This window comes from Halteromyces radiatus (assembly GCF_025201355.1).
Source record: "Halteromyces radiatus strain CBS 162.75 chromosome Unknown BX664scaffold_2, whole genome shotgun sequence".
Classification (NCBI taxonomy): Eukaryota; Fungi; Mucoromycota; class Mucoromycetes; order Mucorales; family Cunninghamellaceae; genus Halteromyces; species Halteromyces radiatus.
Window position 1 is genome coordinate 2933353 of NW_026251688.1, and position 18811 is coordinate 2952163.

General features: G+C 34.1%; 6 protein-coding genes across 6 annotated transcripts; 2 read left to right on the forward strand and 4 right to left on the reverse strand.

The window, feature by feature from the left end:
* Positions 1-27: 27 nt before the first annotated feature.
* Positions 28-6500, reverse strand: BX664DRAFT_356510 (uncharacterized protein). The gene is made up of 11 exons (XM_051547890.1): positions 6250-6500; positions 5894-6121; positions 5787-5821; positions 5595-5707; positions 5361-5520; positions 5120-5250; positions 4850-5051; positions 708-4756; positions 513-632; positions 306-396; positions 28-237 (listed from the first exon to the last, which is right to left on the reverse strand). The coding sequence occupies exons 1-11, from the start codon at positions 6299-6301 to the stop codon at positions 136-138; spliced, it is 5283 nt and encodes a 1760-aa protein (XP_051403486.1). The 5' UTR covers positions 6302-6500; the 3' UTR covers positions 28-135.
* Positions 6501-6655: 155 nt separating this feature from the next.
* On the reverse strand, positions 6656-10165 carry BX664DRAFT_325934 (P-loop containing nucleoside triphosphate hydrolase protein). The gene is made up of 12 exons (XM_051544125.1): positions 10051-10165; positions 9741-9935; positions 9626-9673; positions 9210-9557; positions 8902-9138; positions 8578-8812; positions 8307-8510; positions 8175-8243; positions 7858-8097; positions 7454-7789; positions 7230-7358; positions 6656-7150 (listed from the first exon to the last, which is right to left on the reverse strand). The coding sequence occupies exons 1-12, from the start codon at positions 10125-10127 to the stop codon at positions 6812-6814; spliced, it is 2457 nt and encodes an 818-aa protein (XP_051403487.1). The 5' UTR covers positions 10128-10165; the 3' UTR covers positions 6656-6811.
* Positions 10166-10732: 567 nt separating this feature from the next.
* BX664DRAFT_325945 (uncharacterized protein) lies at positions 10733-11529 on the forward strand. The gene is made up of 4 exons (XM_051544126.1): positions 10733-11067; positions 11142-11222; positions 11317-11354; positions 11411-11529. Exons 1-4 carry the CDS (start codon positions 10789-10791, stop codon positions 11481-11483), a joined length of 471 nt encoding a protein of 156 aa, XP_051403488.1. The 5' UTR covers positions 10733-10788; the 3' UTR covers positions 11484-11529.
* A 35-nt stretch (positions 11530-11564) lies between these two features.
* Positions 11565-12500, reverse strand: BX664DRAFT_325947 (NUDIX hydrolase domain-like protein). The gene is made up of 3 exons (XM_051544127.1): positions 12285-12500; positions 11829-12203; positions 11565-11759 (listed from the first exon to the last, which is right to left on the reverse strand). The coding sequence occupies exons 1-3, from the start codon at positions 12442-12444 to the stop codon at positions 11674-11676; spliced, it is 621 nt and encodes a 206-aa protein (XP_051403489.1). The 5' UTR covers positions 12445-12500; the 3' UTR covers positions 11565-11673.
* Positions 12501-13001: 501 nt separating this feature from the next.
* Positions 13002-16233, forward strand: BX664DRAFT_383561 (uncharacterized protein). Its single transcript, XM_051549125.1, has 3 exons — positions 13002-13474; positions 13649-16007; positions 16096-16233. Exons 1-3 carry the CDS (start codon positions 13083-13085, stop codon positions 16165-16167), a joined length of 2823 nt encoding a protein of 940 aa, XP_051403490.1. The 5' UTR covers positions 13002-13082; the 3' UTR covers positions 16168-16233.
* Positions 16234-16472: 239 nt separating this feature from the next.
* On the reverse strand, positions 16473-18683 carry BX664DRAFT_292676 (uncharacterized protein; the record flags this gene model as incomplete). The annotated part of the gene is made up of 2 exons (XM_051542000.1): positions 16473-18220; positions 18302-18683. The coding sequence occupies 2 exons, from the start codon at positions 18681-18683 to the stop codon at positions 16536-16538; spliced, it is 2067 nt and encodes a 688-aa protein (XP_051403491.1). The 3' UTR covers positions 16473-16535.
* Between the last annotated feature and the right edge of the window lie 128 nt (positions 18684-18811).

The following is an 18811-nucleotide window of genomic DNA, read 5'->3' on the forward strand; positions in this document are numbered from 1 at the left end:
TGAAAAAAAAGTTCTCTTTTATTTCATGGTAGTAACAAGTATATATATATATATATATATATTTATAATATAGACTATAAACAAATAAATAACAAAAAAGAAAAAGAAAAAGAAAAAAGAAAAAAAAAGATCTATCTAAATCATCGAAGCCACCCATTCCTTCATTTCTTCTTGATCTTTCGTTTGAAATTGATATGTGCTGATTTTGGTATAAACAGTAAAGGTATTCACAAGATCCTATAAGAAAAAAAAAAAGGTAAACCACAATACCTTCTTTTTCAATGGATGCTATTTCTTTCATTTACCTTTGTAGGAGGATTAACACGGACAGCTTGTATATTTAAGATATCTAATTCATTTGTTTCGTAATCGTTAGCGTACACTAATACATAAGGTCTATTCATCATTCGAAAAAGAAAAAAAAAAAACGGTGGTAAATCATTCTGTCCTCCAGTCACTCTTTTTTTTTTTTTTTTTTTTTTTTTTTTTTTTTTTTTGTAAATATAATTTACCTTTTCAATAATATCCATCGTCGAGCCCACTTTGCATTGTTGTCATCTAATTTTCGCATCTTCATATAGCCATAATGTTGTAACATCAAAATTCCATTTTTTCCAGATGGGCAACCATCGCTTAAGAAAAAAAAAAAAAAAAAGAGAAAGAAAAAAGATAAGGCAAAAATCATTCCAATGAACTTAATTTCTTACCTTAGAGTAATTTGATGAATATCATAGAGAGGAATAGGATCATTCATTTCTTTCGCTGAGGTCAAATGATCAGTAGAACCAAACTTATGAATCAACTCCAAACCAGTTGTTTGTTCTTGTTTCGTTTCTGAGTTCCACTGATTGATAATATGGTGTAAAAGTTGATCCTGAGTAGTAGTACTTGAAGATTGCTGTGAAGTACCTATTGAATTGGTTTGATCTTCTTTTTTCCATGGTGTTGCTGAACCTAATGATGCGTCTCGTTTTCGTAAAAGGTCCAACAAAGCAAGAGTATACCTGGTATGAGCCACATCTAATTTCATCAACATTCTACGTCGTGCCTGGTCATAAACCTTGATTTTCGTCATTTGATGTTGTTGCCATGTATGATGATCGCTATCGATTTCTTGTTGTACGTGGAAAGATGAGAGTCTTCTTGGTCGTTCCCACACACGGTAGATACCCACTACTGATGTTTTTTTCTTTCCATAGCGTTGTGTTATTTTTGATGATTCATTTGTTCCGTCTCTTGTCATATCACTTTCATCATCCTCTTCGCCTATATCATCATCAGCGTCACCTCCTGATCGTCGTTTTCTGTTGGATGAAGTAAATAGATTCCGAAGTAATGATTGCCGTTTGACAAGTCCTTGGTTGGATAGAGCGTCACCAGTGATTTGCACAGCGAGATCCATTTGGAAAGCAGCACCATGGAAAACCCATTTGATCGTGAGGTCCACTGTTTGACCAGGTTCAGTCAGTCGATTCAATAACAATGAATTGTGCATTGAGCTATCCCATGCTCCCTCCAGTACCAGACAATCTTTTGCTTTGTTGATTACAACGAGAGGAATGGAAAGATCTTGGCAAGAAGAAGACGTAATTGATTTGCTGACAGAAGGTGTATTATCATCGAGGGTTGTGTTGTCTTGTCGTAAACGAATATCACCAATCCACAGGACTAATCCATCCCCACACTTTCTATCGTGCTCGTTTTCTTCATCACCATCAAGGGTAGTATTCTTGTTAGGTAAGATCCAGTCGTGCTTGATAGTCAATACAATGCGTCTTTGTTGTCCTTGTTTCAACAAAAATATACCTTGATCATTTCGTTTCCTTAATTGAGAGAACGGAGTTGTCATGTTTGTTGTCATGATTGCTTCATCTTCATCGTCATCTAATCTTGATCCTGTTCTTTTGTTCTTGACTTGGACGGGAGTGTATTCACCAGAAACACGAGCTAGCTCACGGATTTCAATCCATGTATAAATATTGTGTTTCGTTTCCACAGAGGGTAATTCTTGACTTGCACAAGGTTCATCTTGGAAAGTATTGAGATAGGCAGGTTGAGGTTCCCCATAGACTTCAAAGGTTAATTCATCATGGTGAATAGCCATTAGCATTTCTTCAGTCACCACCATAGAGAAGGCTTTGCTATAATCAAAATTAATAGTAGAATATCCTTGACTAGAAGAAGAAGAAGATGATGATGGTGCTGTCGTTGTTGATGTTGCATAAATTTGATCGTTTTGATCACCACCAAATAACTTGAGTTGGAACTGTGAATGGATTTGCTTAAATTCATTTTCATTAATACCAGAAAGAGTCCCAATACGAATTTCAAAGACAAGACGTTGACCAACTTGTAATGCGTCGTAGGATGATCGTTGTTTGATAGTGTTGTTGTCACCTATAATTGATGTACCGTCTGTAATAACACTAGATGTTGTTGGCGTTGGTGAATTGCTATTGTTGTCGCTGTTGTTATCCCCAGAGACATTGCTATGATGATAGTGATGTCGTTCCTTTGACCTAGCAATAGGTGCAATCAATACTGTCAGCTTTCCCATCACACGACATGTCCGTTGACAAAATACATCCAATGTTTGTTCCATAGGTACGTGAAGAGCCAAATGACGGAGTCGCATCTTTGCTGTACCGATCAATGCAAATCGAGGAGGATGGCTGTCATAAAAAAGATCATCATCATCATCATCATCATTATTGTCATCATCATTGGTACTGAATTGATTGTTTCGTTTTCCTGTCATAAGATGATGAGTCTCGTCAGTCGTAAACAATATCCCTTGCATATATCGTAATCGAGTTTTCAATCTATCCAAGGACCATAGATAGGTACATTGATGTTTAGAATCAATAACGCGTACACCAATACAAGGCTTTCTTGATGTTAATAACGTCCTGTCGAATCTTGTAGCCTGATCATCTTCTTCCCAGTTGGATCCTGCCACATTGGTGTTGTGAATAATGGTAAGCTGATATACAACTTTTTTATCGAGTTGTCGCGCCAAAGCATTCGCCTCATATAATGTTGCCCCATTCACCAGTAAAGTTTCTGCCATATGAATATACCTCTGATTTTGCCAGTGTTTTAAGCATCTTGATAATATAATCCTTGCATCGTCGGAATAACCTGTACATGGTGATAATGGTGATAGTGGTGGTAATAAGGATGCAACAGTAGATGTGGATAATGAGTCTGTTGCCACTGGGTATAAACATGAGAGCCGTTGGATTCGTTTCTCGTATTTGATTTTTTGTTCGTCCAATTGTTGTTGTAGTTCTTCTCTTGCCAAGCGAATGATTTCCCTGTCCACCATAGATTCGGTATCGTCAGCTGCTGATGATGATGATCCATAATAGCCACCATTTTCATACAAAATAGTTGAGACTGTAGAAGGAGTAGCACTGTGTCGGAAGGAGAAGGATGAAGTAGAAGAGCAAGGAGACATAGGCTGTGACAAACCGCTACCACTATGTGAAGATTGTCGTTTTCGTATCCTTCGTAATTTGGTCACTTCATCGAATAATTTTTCCAATTCTTCGTTTGTTAAATTTTCAAAACTTGTTGTATATGTTGGAGATAATGGCCCTTCAGTTGGATTATTATTGTTAGCAATCTGTTGTTGTTGTTGTTGAAAATAATGCATGACAGCCTCTTTTCTTGCGTATAACCAATCTGCCTCATCAGTTGTTGATATTGTTGCTGCAGATGAAAAACCCATATCGGTTGAGATGTTGTCATTCATGGTCGTTTCCTCAATAATAGAATGAGTGCCTTTTTCTTGTGATTGCTGTCTTTCTTCACGTTCACGTCTTGCTTCTTCTGGATGATTGAATCGGAATACATGATAGTCACCAAGAATAATACGATAACCGCTTTTGAGCTGCTTGGGTTCGCTAATATGAATACCGTTAACCATAGTTACTGAGAGTTCGTTTGGATAGATAGTCACCACTTGATCCACGTTTTCAAATCGACAATGATTTTCAAGAATGTTTGATCCACTAAGCCGAATATACTGTTTCTTATTCTTTACTTGATCATTATCTTCATTGTCGTCATCATTGTCATCATCAGCTCTACGTCCCACTAAAGTTGTTCCAGGTTTGATTTGATATACCAGACATTCAGACATAAGAGGATCTTCATTGAGGTTGACTAGATGAGGAGTATTTTTCGGAGTATACACACCCATCTCGTTCTTGGCCACCGTGATTCCTAATTCCACCAAAGCGCGTTCCCGTTCTTGTTGAATTTGTATAGTAGTTTCCAATCGCTCTTCCCATGACTGATCAATATCGCCTAGTAACTTTTGAGAAGATTTCAATTGTTCCACCACTTCACGTTTTGTTAGTTCCGTAGCATTTCCAAAAGCGTCAGTAATCACAATAGATCTTGAAGGTAAAATTTGAGTTACACTTCCACTTGTTATTCTCTCCTTTCCAGTTTGATCTACCAATTGTTGTTGTTGTTCTTGTTGTTCGTGCTGTTGGTATTCTAATTGTTCTGGATGAGGTACATAGGCCAATAAGGATTGTTTCAAAGTTTGAATTTCTGTTTTCAATTCACGGATTAATCGAACATTTGGATCTTCATTGACAACTGCCTTGGTCTTAATCTTCTTGGCTTGATCAGCATAACGTAAGGTACTGAGAGTTTCATCAAAGTCTGCTGGTGAAATGGCCGCTATCATTGCAGTTTTTGAATTACCACCTAGAGAATCCTTCAGTAGCCAAGTGAGCACCTAGATGAAAAGAAGAAAAAAAAAGGATGTAAATATATAGAAAAAAATAATATTCTTTTTAATATATGTATATATATGTATGTATATATTTACAGAATCTCGATAAGGAATAAAAGAATCTTTTTTCTTGTTGGATTTTGAATTTGTTGTTGATGTTGTATTTGTTTGTTCCGCAAGACCAGCAATGACTTTTCCCAGTGTTGTAAGAGATCGATTGATATTAGCACCTTCCTTCAAACGCATACCAGATGCACCAGTACTATTGGCACGTTCACTACCAGCCAAATCCACTAGACTAAATCGGAGATATAAAAAAGGTAAATTCTTTTCAGATTTTCTTTTTTTTTTTTTTATAAATCGTACCTGAATCTTGATACTTTTTCAGTTGATTGATTGGTTTTTTCATCCATAGATTTTTGAGTCAATATAATTGTAAATACAGCATGAGATCGAGAAGAAGTTTCATTCATATTAGTAGCTGCCACCGTTCTTGCCTAATTTTATAAAATATAAGATTGAGTACGGAGATGAAAAAAAAAGTGAAGTATTTTGTCCCACATCAGTGATACTTTCTTTTTTTTTTTTTTTTTATTATTATTATTACCTTGTTGCCTTCATCCATTAGATGTTCAATATCATCAAAGGATTTCACCACCAGTCTTGAAAGATCTTCTACGTAAGGACCAAGAATAGGATGTTCACGTACTTTAAGATGTTTGGTACGAGGATTTAGGAGATCACGTACACGTTCATTGTAGATTTCACTATTTGATAACAACGAATAATATTAGAAGTTTAATATCATTTTAGTGAAACAATAATCTTATTAAAAACTTACATATAAGATACTTCCACTTGAAAATTTTGTTGAGTACTAGAGAGATGATGTATCCTATCAAACAAATCAGAGCAAGTACGAGGAATAATACCTTTATCAGGACCATAACCCATCTATCCCAAATGATATATAATAAAGAGAATAAGCTGAAGAAGTTGGATAATTAAAATAAAAGAATATATATTTACTTGCCATAGAGAATGATTTTCCAGAACCAGTTTGTCCATCTAATAATAATAGTAAAAAAAAAAACAAAGATTAGATAATAATAATAATAGTCATCAGATTCTATTACTTACATGCAAATATGCAGCAATTGTAACCAGCAAAAGCATGATCCAACCATTCTCGGCCAACATCATTGTAAACTGTTTCTTGATCGGCATAATCACTATCTGTCTTGTTACCAGCAGACCAGTAAGATCGATCGAAAGTAAACGCTTTGATATCATCATTTACTTTTGGATTTTGTAAAATAGTTTGATTCCCTTCCATTTTCACTAAGCATGTAGCACCACGCGCCAATTCTATCAAAATAATAATAAGAATAAGAATAAGAATAAGAATAAGAATAATAAGAATAATAATAGTGATAAAAGTGTAGGATAATAATAATAATAATAAACTATTTGTCATTCATTTCATCTTATTTTACCTCTTGCATTCAAAGGACGACAACGTACCACTACTTTAATATTGCCTTGCATGATGAGACTATAATAAATAGCGCGTTTGAAGTAATGGTACAATAATAATAATAATAAAAACTAAAACAATGACAAAATAAATAAACTTGCCAAAGAATATTTATACTAAGGAAAAGTAAAAAAAAATAAAAATAAAATAAAAAGAGTGACAAGAATGAATATATAAAAGATGGAATAAATATATAAATATACAAGAAAGAAAAAGAAAAATAAAAAAAGAAAAATAAAAAGTAAGGCGTCGTTTTAACAAAAACAAAAAGAAAAGAAAAAAAAAAAAAAAGAAAAAAGCAGAACATCTATCCAAATCTTACTTTGATGACTTGTGTCACTCAAAAAAAAAAAAACGTCTGAGTGTAATTCAACAGTAAAAGGAGTAAGGGGGAGATATTTTATTGTGATAAAAAGCGTTTCTTGGAAATAGGTACTCGATTTTTCTTCACTAAATCTGTCATATCATATTCTAATTTTCTTTTCACTATAATAAAAATATAAAAAATAAATAAATAATATTCATAAATATATATATATTTTACCTTGTCTATTGCTAATATCTTGTAATAGTATTCGAGGTACATCATCTTCTACTTTATCTTCTTTTTGATTTTCCAATGTATTTGTTGTCACTATTGGTTCTATTGTTGTTGTGGATGATGGTTCAAACTTGATATCTATTGTCGATGATGTTATTGTTGATATCATACTTTCGAGCTTTTGAGAACTGTTAGATATTTCTGTCGCTAAAGATTGACATGTTTTGTCCACCACTGATCCATTTTCATTTACATGTTTCTGTAAATATTGATGGTTGATCGAAGATGTCTCGCCATGATGAGATATAGACTTTTGAATCTAGAAAATCAAATAATAATCATCAATATTCGTTACTCTCTTTCTTTCATCAACTTTTTCTTTCTTTTTTATTCATTACCTTGCCCAATAGGTCTTGTTGTAACAGAGTCTTACCACTAAAATTTTGCACTTGTTGTATCCGTAAAGCATTCTTATCTAAATTTGAAGATAAAACTGATTTGATCTGATGTTGGAAGGATCTAAGCTGTAAAAAAAAAAAAAGAAAAGGTTAAGGAAAAATAGAGTATAAATAATAATAATAATAAAATCATTTCATTATGTATTAAAAAAAAAAAGGATATGATCTCCACTTTGATTCAATTGTTCGCGAACATCGCCCATAATATTGTTTAATCTGCAGGATCGTTCATGAGAATATTTGTCCATCATTTGAGCAAGATATTGAGATACCATTTCAGTCATCTTTGTATCTTCTTCTTTACGTCGTCCATGTTCTTGTTCAACAAAAGCCTGAAGTAATTCATGTTGTTCATTCAATGTTGCTAATTCTTTCGTCACCTTTGATAATGTGTCGTTACCAAGAGTTTCTACCCATTGTTGTTGTGATGTAAGATAAGCTTCTTCTTCTGAAATATGTCTACGAATATCTTGAGTAAAAAATTGACCAAGTTGTCCAAGCTAAATAAAATAAAATTAAAAAAAAAGGATTAAGTAAATCAAAATTGATATTATATTTTTCAACGTACTCGATTTCCAAAATCATGAATTTCTTTATCCATAGATTTGAAATAATGATGCATCTGGTCCTTTGCTTTTTTATTTTGAGCTTTGATTTCATCATAAAATTGTTGGCGAATCTTGTCGATCTTAGAAGTTAGTTCTTTTTGATTGTTGATACCTTGTGTCGCCAGCGAATTCATTGTATCAGTACTTTTATCCACAGATTCAAAGTGTTGTTCAATCGTCGATTCCACATCAATAGTATACTATTGTCCATTTTTTTTTAAAAAAAAAAAAGTTAGAAACGTTGTCTATACACCATGCCCAAGTTGATATAACTTACCAATGTCATTTGTTGCTGAAATTCTTGAAGCTGATGTTTCAATTTAGAATCTAGATCGTACAATTTCATCTATTATAAAGGTATTAAAAATAATGTTATAAAATTACCTATTTTTTTTTTAATTTCTTTTACCTTTGTAGAGGCCAGTTTCAATTCTTTTGTTTCCATCAATTTTGTCATCTCGGCTAATTCAGCTGCACGTTCTTCCAAAGAAGTACGGAGAGTATCGATATCCCTACTGAGTTCATCTACACGATCGGTCTTGCTTTGTTTTTCATCCATGATCATGTTATAGGTTTCTTGGGACAGGTAAACACCTTTTTGAGTTCGGCTAGCCTAACAGATAAAGTCAAGAAGATGATTGTAAGTATATGTAAATGGTTATATTATACTTTTATCTTACTGTCAAGTCTGCCTTTAGTCTTTCGATGGTTGATTCGTATTCTCTTAGCAGTATCTTCGGGTTTAGACGTTGATTAGCTTCAGGAGTATTCCGGATGTTTTTGGCGCGGCTAGCATAGTCCAGAGTACTAACGATTTCTTCTTGACTGAGTTTCGCTATAGATACTGTAGCAACAATGCATGTCTTTGTCCGTCCACCCAACGAATCTTTCAATAACCTAGTCAACTTGCTTTCCCTACATAAAAGATAATAATTCGTTTTTACATTTTTTCATTTTATTTTATTTTACTTTATTTTTTTTTTTTTTTATTTTTTATTTTTTACCTGTAAGGTACATGAGGTGAGTGATCCACAAGTTGATTGATAACACGTCCAAGAGTAAGTAAACTTTGATTGATCATACCAGCTTCACGCGCCCTAGTATTTTCAGCACCTGAACGACTAATATTTTCAGAGCCTGCTAAATCCACCAAGTTCAGTTTACCCACTTTCAATACTTCTTCACCTCCAGTAACTAATTCCTTAATATGTACAGTCAAAGTAAAGATACAATGAGATCGACTATAATAAATAAATAAATAAAATTAATAAATATCATTGAAATTATTTTATATATTGATTTATTTTTTTACCTTGACTTTTCATTGCATTTTGTTGCAGCACTACTTCTATTTCGAGTTCCTTCCTGTAGTACACGGAGACCATCTTCAGCATTAGAGATAAGAGTTTCTTCAATATTTTGTACAATGACACCAGAACCTTGATGATCTTCATAAATACGCAAAGGTCCATTGTTACCACCAACACTGAGTAAATCACGTAATTCTTCGTTATAAAGTTCTATAAGTGAAACTTTAACAGAATATTCCGCACCTTGATAGTCCAAAGATTCGAATAATTTATATATTACTCGTGGTATAATGCCAGCCTTTGAATTGCTTCCAATAGTTCGATCTGATAAATCTCCTTCCATGGTATATCTAAATATAAAAAAAAAAAAAATCCATTGGTCATATGAAATAGAAAAGAGAAAATAAAAACTTTTTACGTTTTCCCAGAACCAGTTTGGCCATAAGCGAAAATAGTACAATTATATCTAATGGTATAAAAAGATTGAGTTTTAAGTAATATTTTTTTAAATATATACATATAAAAAGCATTACCCCAACAAGACTTGATCTAATATAGGTTGTGCCACTTCATAGTATATTTCTTCTTGATTGGATTCAGGGCCAAATACATGGTCAAAAGAATAAACTTTGTTAGTCGTTTTGATCAAAACATCCCGTTGACGACTACTAGATACAGGTTCCACTATCACAGGTGAGTTTGCTTCTATTTCTTGAATATTTCTTCCGCTAAAGATATTTAATATATATATATAAACGAGTAAGTATAATATCTCTTTATTGTTTTTTTTTTAAAAAAAAAAAAGAAAACTGATTATTTTCATCATTGTGGTTGAATTTTTACCGACATCGTAAGACTACTTGAATATTGGTTCCCTCTTTTTCAGAGTTTGGTTTCTTGATCTTTGTAAATTTCTTCATAAAGGTCACCAATTTTTTTTTTTTTTAAAAAAAAAAAAAAGCGCGAAAGAAAGAGCAAGGAAAAAAAAGGAGTACCGTGACAAATTTTCTAGCAGGAAAACACTTCACGATCCGACCACAGGTAGTTTTTTTTTTTTTTTTTTTTTTTTTGTAGCACGCCGAGTGTGTTCGCATTGATAGAGGATCTTCCTTTCCATGAACGATGAAATGATGATAGAATATCATTTGACGACTAAACCATATGATAGAAGGATGATTCCTTTGATCTTATCATAATAGGTCAATATACTGTCGGTTCCAAATATCCTGGATTAGTTAATAAGTGTTGCTACTCTTTGAGCTAGAGATTATTTACAACTTGTAAGTGCATACATATGATGAATCATCATATTGATCATTTTGTCATCTTTTCTTTTTAAAACCTCAAACATACATCTGGAATATGTAAAATCATAAGATATATTTTTTTTATCGTATCAGAAAAAAAGAAAATAGGAAAATGCCGGTTGTTCATGCTACATATGATCAAAACATTTGATCACCGACATTAGGATAATGGAAAAAAAAATCTGAAACCGACCAATAAATGAAATATTTGTATATATAAAGACACGAGGTTTAATGAAACTTGTTCAATTTTTTTTTTTTATTATTGAATAAAATGCCACGTACAATTCTTATAGCTTATGATCATTCTGAAGCCTCATATAAAGCGGTCAATTGGATACTTGATCATCAAATCCTTCTTCCAGAAGATAAGATTTATATCACTACAGTATTGAATGATGATGTATTAGCATTTGAAGGATTTGGATTAGAAGCTGCGGCTATTGGTCCTACAGCTTGGATTAATGATGATTGTGGTGAAAGAGTCACAAAGTTAAAAGAAGATGCAACTCGATTATTGGAAACAATCATGCAAGTCTTTAAGAGACACGGCGTAAGTTAAACAAAAATAGTATAATTCTTCAAAAAAAAAAAAAAAAAAAAAAACTAATTGGATACATTGATTAGCTTACAGCGACACCACATATATTGAAAGGTGATGCTACGGATGCATTGGTAGAAGAAGCAGAGAAACTAAAAACTGATATGGTAAATATCTCCCTTTTTTTTTTTTTTTTCTTCTTTCTTCCTAGAAAATATCATCTGATTTTTTAATCTTTTTTTTTTTTTTTTCGTAAATTAGGTGATCGTTGGTTGCAATGGACGAGGGTTCTTTAAGAGGTAAGTTACAAAATTGTAAATAGTATTGTGAATCTAATTGAATGATGATAATATAGGCAACTACTGGGTTCTGTATCTGAAGGTCTTACTCGAAATTTGAAATGTACTATCATGGTAGTCAAACCTTGACCTTGTTATAAATAAAAAAAACAATCATCTTTTTTTATAAATCATATATATATATAAAACGTTTTTATTGATGAATAACCAAAAAAAAAAAAAAAAAAAAAAATTTGAGGAAGGGAGAGGAGCTAACTACGCTAAATCCTGTTTGATGTATAGTTCTCCTTTTTCAGCATGCGTCTAATGCATAATCTATCTATAAAATCATTCTAGCCAAGTCTAATCCTGAAGCAAAACTATAAACTCTTGAATCGATGACAAGTTGATGCTTATCTTGAAGTACTATAAATATAAATCACACAAATTAAAACATTTCTTTTTTTTTTCCTTTTCTTCGTTTGGTTTACTTACAAACTAAATGAGTCATAAGATTCTTTAGAGGTAGACAAATAGTTTGTAAACTCCATTCATCTTGCTCCAAAGAAGGTTTAGGAGGTAATGATATGGTAGTCGTATCAATAGTGGTATGTGCTACATAGCAAGTGGAGTTGGTCAATCCAGGTTCATAACATACAGATTGAGTTGATAACCGAAAAGCTGTTTTGTCTACTTCATAACCAGTTTCTTCACGTAATTCGCGTTGTGCTGCATCCAAAGCTGTTTCATTTGGATCAATCAAACCAGAAGGAAATTCAAGAGCATACTTTTCAATAGCAGGACGATATTGCACGACCAAAAGAATATGAGGACCAGTATTTGTTTGTAATATAACTTGAATATCAACAGCTACATATATATATATATATATATATAAAATAATCTTCTAAGTTCCAAGTTTTTTTTTTTTTTTTTTTTATATTAACTTACCATCAGCCAAAGGAGCTGCAGTATTCTTTCTTACACACCTTTCCCAAGTATGTTTTATACCATTGATATCAAAGTAATCTAATTGTTCAAGAGTTATCCAATGACCTTGACCCAAAGTTACAGGTTGTGCAGTTTTTATATCAGGAAGGGAACGAAGCATACCTGGTTTTTTTTTTTAAAAAAAGAAAAAAAAAAAGACCATTTCCAGTTTGTTGGGATCATTGTGTTTCAACAACCGCTTGTTATCTATTGGCTGAAATGATAAAGTCAACTCTTTTTTTTTTTGGTCAAGCATACATCTCACTGCTGCATTATCACTCCTCAAGACCGTGATATTTCTATTGTATTTTCTATTCTTAATGATCTTAGTGAGTCTAGTTAAATCATGGGTTCTATTGTATTGCATAAAGCCGAATAAAAGGCTAACCGTTTTTGATAAAAAAGGAAAAAAGGATGAATCGTGCTGTCAAAGCGTGATATAAAGTAAGAAAGAAAAGTACAAATCATCATCATCATTATCCACGTTATTTAACATTCATCATCATTATATTTCTAAGTTTGGTTCAAGTAAAAAAAAAAAAAAAAAAAAAAAAAAAAAGGAGGAAAATCAAAGAGATGATGCATGTCACGTTTTTTATTTTTAATGTACAAAATTCAATTGCCTCCTTTTTCCACTTTCTCTTTTCTTTCTTTTCCACTTTTTTTTTTCCTCTAAAAAAGCGCCCCCTTACTTTTCTTTTATATACGGATTCTCACTTTTTATATTATATAAATATACGTCCTTATCTCATTGGTATAATGTTAGTGAATACTAATACTCGTATTGCACGACTATCAGTAGGTGCTGGCACTTTTGACGGTCATCATATTACTTCAGCTTGTTCTACATCAGAAACAAATACGAATAGTGCAATACCAACTTCACCTCCACTTACCAAACGTCGTTATCGATCTTGTCAATCCAATTGTCATACATCAAATACATCATCATCATCGTCATCATCATCATCATCAACAAAGAACAGCAAAGATAGTACTGATCTGAAAATAGGGCAAAGAGTTTCTGTTTCTAGTTTATGTGCTATTGGGACTATTCGATTTATTGGATCTACTTCTTTTAAACCTGGTCTATGGATTGGAATTGAACTTGATATTGTTGGATCAGGCAAAAATGATGGATCTATCAAAGGGTAAGAGATCAAAAAAAAAAAAAAAGTTTATGCTGTCTATTTTGAACTTGACATATAAACAGTTACACAATAACAAAAGCGATGGGTAAAACTTGTACTAACACTCCTTTTTTTTTTTCCCTCTTTCTTTCCTTTCTTTTTTTTTTTTTCTTCTTCCCTTTATACCATGATTAGTGTACGTTATTTTACTTGTCCTTCCGAAACTGGACTCTTTATTCTTGCCAACAAGGTCACACCTCTAAAGGAATCTACTTCTTGCTCTTCTTCTACATTGTCTGCCCAACCCATTGTTACACCCAAGAAAAGTCTTACTTCAGTACCTTCAACTACACGCCGTACAACCAAGACTCCCTCTACGAATGATACCAAGACACCTCGCCAACGATGTCTTTCTCATGATCAGCAGCAACAACAACCAACATGCTCTACGTCAAAGAAAAAGGAACTCTCTTTGTCTACTAAAAGTCCTCGACCAACAAAAAACCTCTCAACTGTCTCAGCACGAAAAACTGCACCACAAACAACAAATACAACAACAAAGAAATCATCATCCACGTTACCTTTTTCGGTCTCGACAAAAGCGACAACAGCATCTCGGCGAAAATCAGCCACACCCGCATTATCATCATCGTCATCATCCCAAAGGAAATCATCTCCAACAACTACTAGTAGAGAACCCAGTAGAAGCACTAGGATGACAATGACTCCAAGCACCAAAAAACGAAACTCAACCTTATCAAGTAAACCAGATGCACCTGAAACACTTCGAAAAAGCAAAAGCACAAGTACACGCAAGACGGTAACATCCGATGAATTGAAGAAAATGCATAGTCTATTGGAACAAAGTCGACTTGAAAAGCAAAGACTATCAGATGAAATGAATGGTAAAGAAGCTGTATGGGAACGACTAGTGACTGCCAAGGAAAGTTACGCCCTCAAGGTACAAGATATGGAACTGGAAATCACGCGACTACAAGATTCACTGCATATGTCACAACAACAATCCGCCCATCTGGAATCACAACTACTACAAATGAAATCACCCAGAACAATATCACCTTCTTCTCCATCTTTGGACCAACAACCTTTGAATGGAATGATGATCAACGCAATGGAGCAACAATATATTCGACGCATTGAAAAGCTCGATCGATTAGTTCGCGAATGGCAACAGGACGCTCAAGATTCTCATCAACAATTACAACAACAACAACGCACCTATACATCTCAAATTGAACAATTACGACGTGACCTTGCCGAACGTGATCAAGCTACCGCAGCCATGGAAAGGGATTACGAAACTGCCAAACATGAAAGCACTGAGACCATTAGACAGTATGAAGCCACGATGAAGCAATGGACGATGGAACGTGACATGACCATCAAACTCAAGGATGATGAAATACAACGACTGACACATACCGTAGACGAGTTGAAATCTTGCCACTTTTTACTCCCACCATCACCCAATAATGAAGAGGACGAAGAGGATGATGCTAGAAACAATATGATCGATCGCAATAACAACATGTACTCTTCACGACGTAGATTGGAACAACAATTAGAATTGACCACCATGGCTCTCGATGACATACAACAACAACAAAAAGCCACATTGATGGATAATGAACAACTACGTGAACAACTATCGCATATGCATGCAGTATCAGGTGCAGCTGATCATCAATTCCAACAACTCCAAAAAGAACTTTCAGCAGAAATCAACGATAAACGATTATTGATGGAAGAACGAGATGTCGCTTTACAAGGTCAATTACGCATGGAAGAAGAACACAAGGATCTACTGATGACTAATACACGACTGGAGCATCAACTAGGCCAATTGACGGAACGTTTGGAGCAACTGCAAAATCAATTGGATACCACGCAACAAGCACTGACAACCTCACAAACAGAATTGACCTCTCTGCAACAACAATGGACGATCCTAAAAGAAGCTCATGATACGATGGAACAAGATTATGGCCGCCTGATGGATGATATGTTAGATTTGGAGGAACAAGCATCATCTGGAGATCCAAATACTTCAACTATGTTTATGAAGAATGAAATCAGCCGGTTAAAACAACAACTGACAAAACAACAACAAAAGATCAACGATACTGATACCCAACATCGCATCAAGATCAGTCAGCTTCATAACGACATGGCACAACTGGAATCTGTGATTGAAAAAAAGACATTTCGAATTTCAGAACTAGAGGAACTCTATACAATGGAGAGGAACAAATACAAAACTGAACAACGACAATGGCAAGCTTTAATACTCAAGGACGATAAATCATCATTATCTTGCTCCAATATGCCTATTTCTCCCATCTCTGATACAGCTTCTGTCAACACTACTTCAACATCTAATACCTATCGCCAAGAATATCCCAAAAACAAAAACAAGAACGATGGTGCTGATCTCTACTGTGAAATCTGTGAAGTTTATGGTCATGATGTGATTGGTTGTAATACTCCTATGATGGTATCCTCTCCACTTCAACAACATGAAAGTACAATGGTTGTAAGTTTAAAAAAAAAAAAAAAAGTCCATTCCTCCTTATACTGATCTCCTTTTTTTTTTTTTTTCTGATGCCCCCTTCTACGATTAGTATTGTGTCAATTGTGATGTATTTGATATTCATGCCACAACAGATTGTCCTAATCAAAATGAAACATTCTAAGTTAGTGTCTTTTTTTTTTCTATATTATTTTTATCAATAAAATTGTTGTATTTTGTTATTTTCCCATTCATCATTATCTCTTATTCTTTTTACTTCACCAATGCACATTCATCTTTTTTTTTTTTTCCTTTCTTTCAAATAGAATGTCCTCATACTTATACATGCATAAAATTACATCCTCATTTCATATTTCATGCTTTTCAAGGAAAAAAAAAAAAAAAAAAACACTTATATATCGATCATCATATAAATAAAAGACAAAACAAAACAAAATTGATATATATATATATATATATATATTGTTTATTTTCAAAATAAATAAAATCTATTTAATCTAAAACCAAATCTTCCCTTCTTTTTTTTTTTTTCTAGAATCTTTCCAAACGAATGGCATCCCTTGGTAAATGATTAAATGAGGTCAGTGCAGGTCGAGGATCCGTCACATGAAAAGTATCACGTTGAGATAAAGATGGCGGAGGAGATGGATCGCATGGTTGTATACATGATCGAGATAAAAAGGATCGTGTGGAAGTATTTGAGGAGTGAAGAAAAGAGGAAGCCAATCTTTCCATCCGTTGTAGAGCACGTGTCAATGAAGGTGGATGTTGTTCCTCCCATGGATGATCACATTCATAAGAGGGTTGAGATGTTTGATTGTTGGATGATGATGATGAAGCTGTATTGGTGATAACAGTTTTGTCTTTCGTTGTAGGTGGCCAAGCATCCGCCGTCGCTTGCAATCGTAAAGTGGCTGCCAAAACACAGGTCGATGAGCACAATGAATATCGAATAGGTACTTGCATCCGGTTGTTACATAGTCTGGCCAAATATCCCACTTGGAATGGTAATGTCATGGACCATTGGTGGCAATAATCACATTGTCGAGCCTGTCGAATTACCTGTTCACGCACGAGTAGAGGTATCCAGGATGGAAATACTTGTGATAGGAATTGATGTCGTTCCTGAGGATGTCTATCCAAACGGGGTAGATATCCATGCTTCTCTATAGATATCCATTGATTGTGTGCATATCCAAGATGATGTCGAAGAGCAATGTCCTTGAGAGAAAGAAGATGATGAAAAAAAAAAGAAATCCCTTCATGATACCACTCCTCTTTTTCTCCGGAGCTCAAATATCCATTTTTAGCTGCCCACATGGCATAAGCTTGTGTGCGGTGTTTGGAATTCGCGAGAATTTTCAAGGCATTCAAATTCATGACAGGGAGCCAAATAGGTGCTCCTTGTTCTTCTTCTTCTTCTTCTTCTTCTTCTTCTTCTTCTTCTTCTTCTTCCAAAGCACAAAATAATCCATCCTTTTGTTCAAGATGTGTGTTTTCATATAACAATAAAGTTTTTAATGATCCTCCTTTCGTGGGCTGAACAATATGGATCAAGGATGCAGGCACGGCCAAATCGATATGTTGTTGAATCTCATGAATGGGAGCTAAAGCCAAGATGGATGGTGGTAAATATGGCAACAAGTTTCTTCTCAAGTCAATCTTCTCCAATTTTGTCATATACTGGAAGAGATGTGGAGGCAAGAATTGTAATTGGTTTTGAACAAGACCGAGTTTGGCCAAATGAACAAGGGATTGCATGGATGATGGCAACGTGGTCAGACAATTATCATTCAAGTTGAGCCATTGGAGCTGTGTACATTGACCAATAGTGGATGGCAGACGGCGCAAACGATTGATGGCTAGATTCAATCTTTTTAGTGGAATGTGGCGTTGATGGATGTACATAAACAAATGGGAGGACACCTGCTCCAACTGACAGGTATGGAGATCAAGACTCACAAGTTCCTGGTATCCCTGACTAAGAAATCCAAGTGGTAGCTCTTTCAATGGATTGCCTGAAAGATGAAGATGTGTCAAGCCTGGTGGTGGACAATCAATAAGAACGGATGGCATCGTGGTGAACTGATTAAACCCTAGATGAAGCGTTTGAAGTCCTATTGGAAGCATATGTGGATCGGTAATTCGCTCTATTTGATTTTTTTGAATGAGAAGCACTTGAAGTTGATTCAATTTGGAAATGACGCGTGGTATTTCTACAAAATGTAAAAACATGATCATCATATCAGTCCACTGATGTTCACTTACTTTTTTTTTTTTTTTTTTTTTTTTTTTACCGTGGAAATCATTACTGGAAAGATCAAGTCCTACAAGATGATAACAAGCAGAAAGGTCATCAGGTAAATATTGAAGATGATTATCACTTAGGGAAAGCCATGTCAGTTGTGAGAGTTGAGGGAAGATATTGGACTGAATGCATTTCATTTGATTTTTAGCCATAGATAGCGATGTTAGATTGGTCAATATAAGGATATCAAGTGGGAATTTGGTGAAGGCATTATTACGAAGGGTTAATTCACGAAGGGAATGACGCATCTCTTCCAAAGCTTTAGTATAGGGCTCCATTGTAGTTAGTCGATTATTTCTTAGTAGTAGTGTTTGTGTATTAGATATTGATGATAATGTTGATGATGATTTACGTTGAAATAAAGTTGACATCTGATTTGATGATGATGATGATGATGATGATAATGGTAGTTGTAATATTGGTCTCAATCTACAGTACCATTGGAAATGATAGAATGGTTTTAGTTGATAATGATAGTGGTGATTCTTTTCTTTTTTTT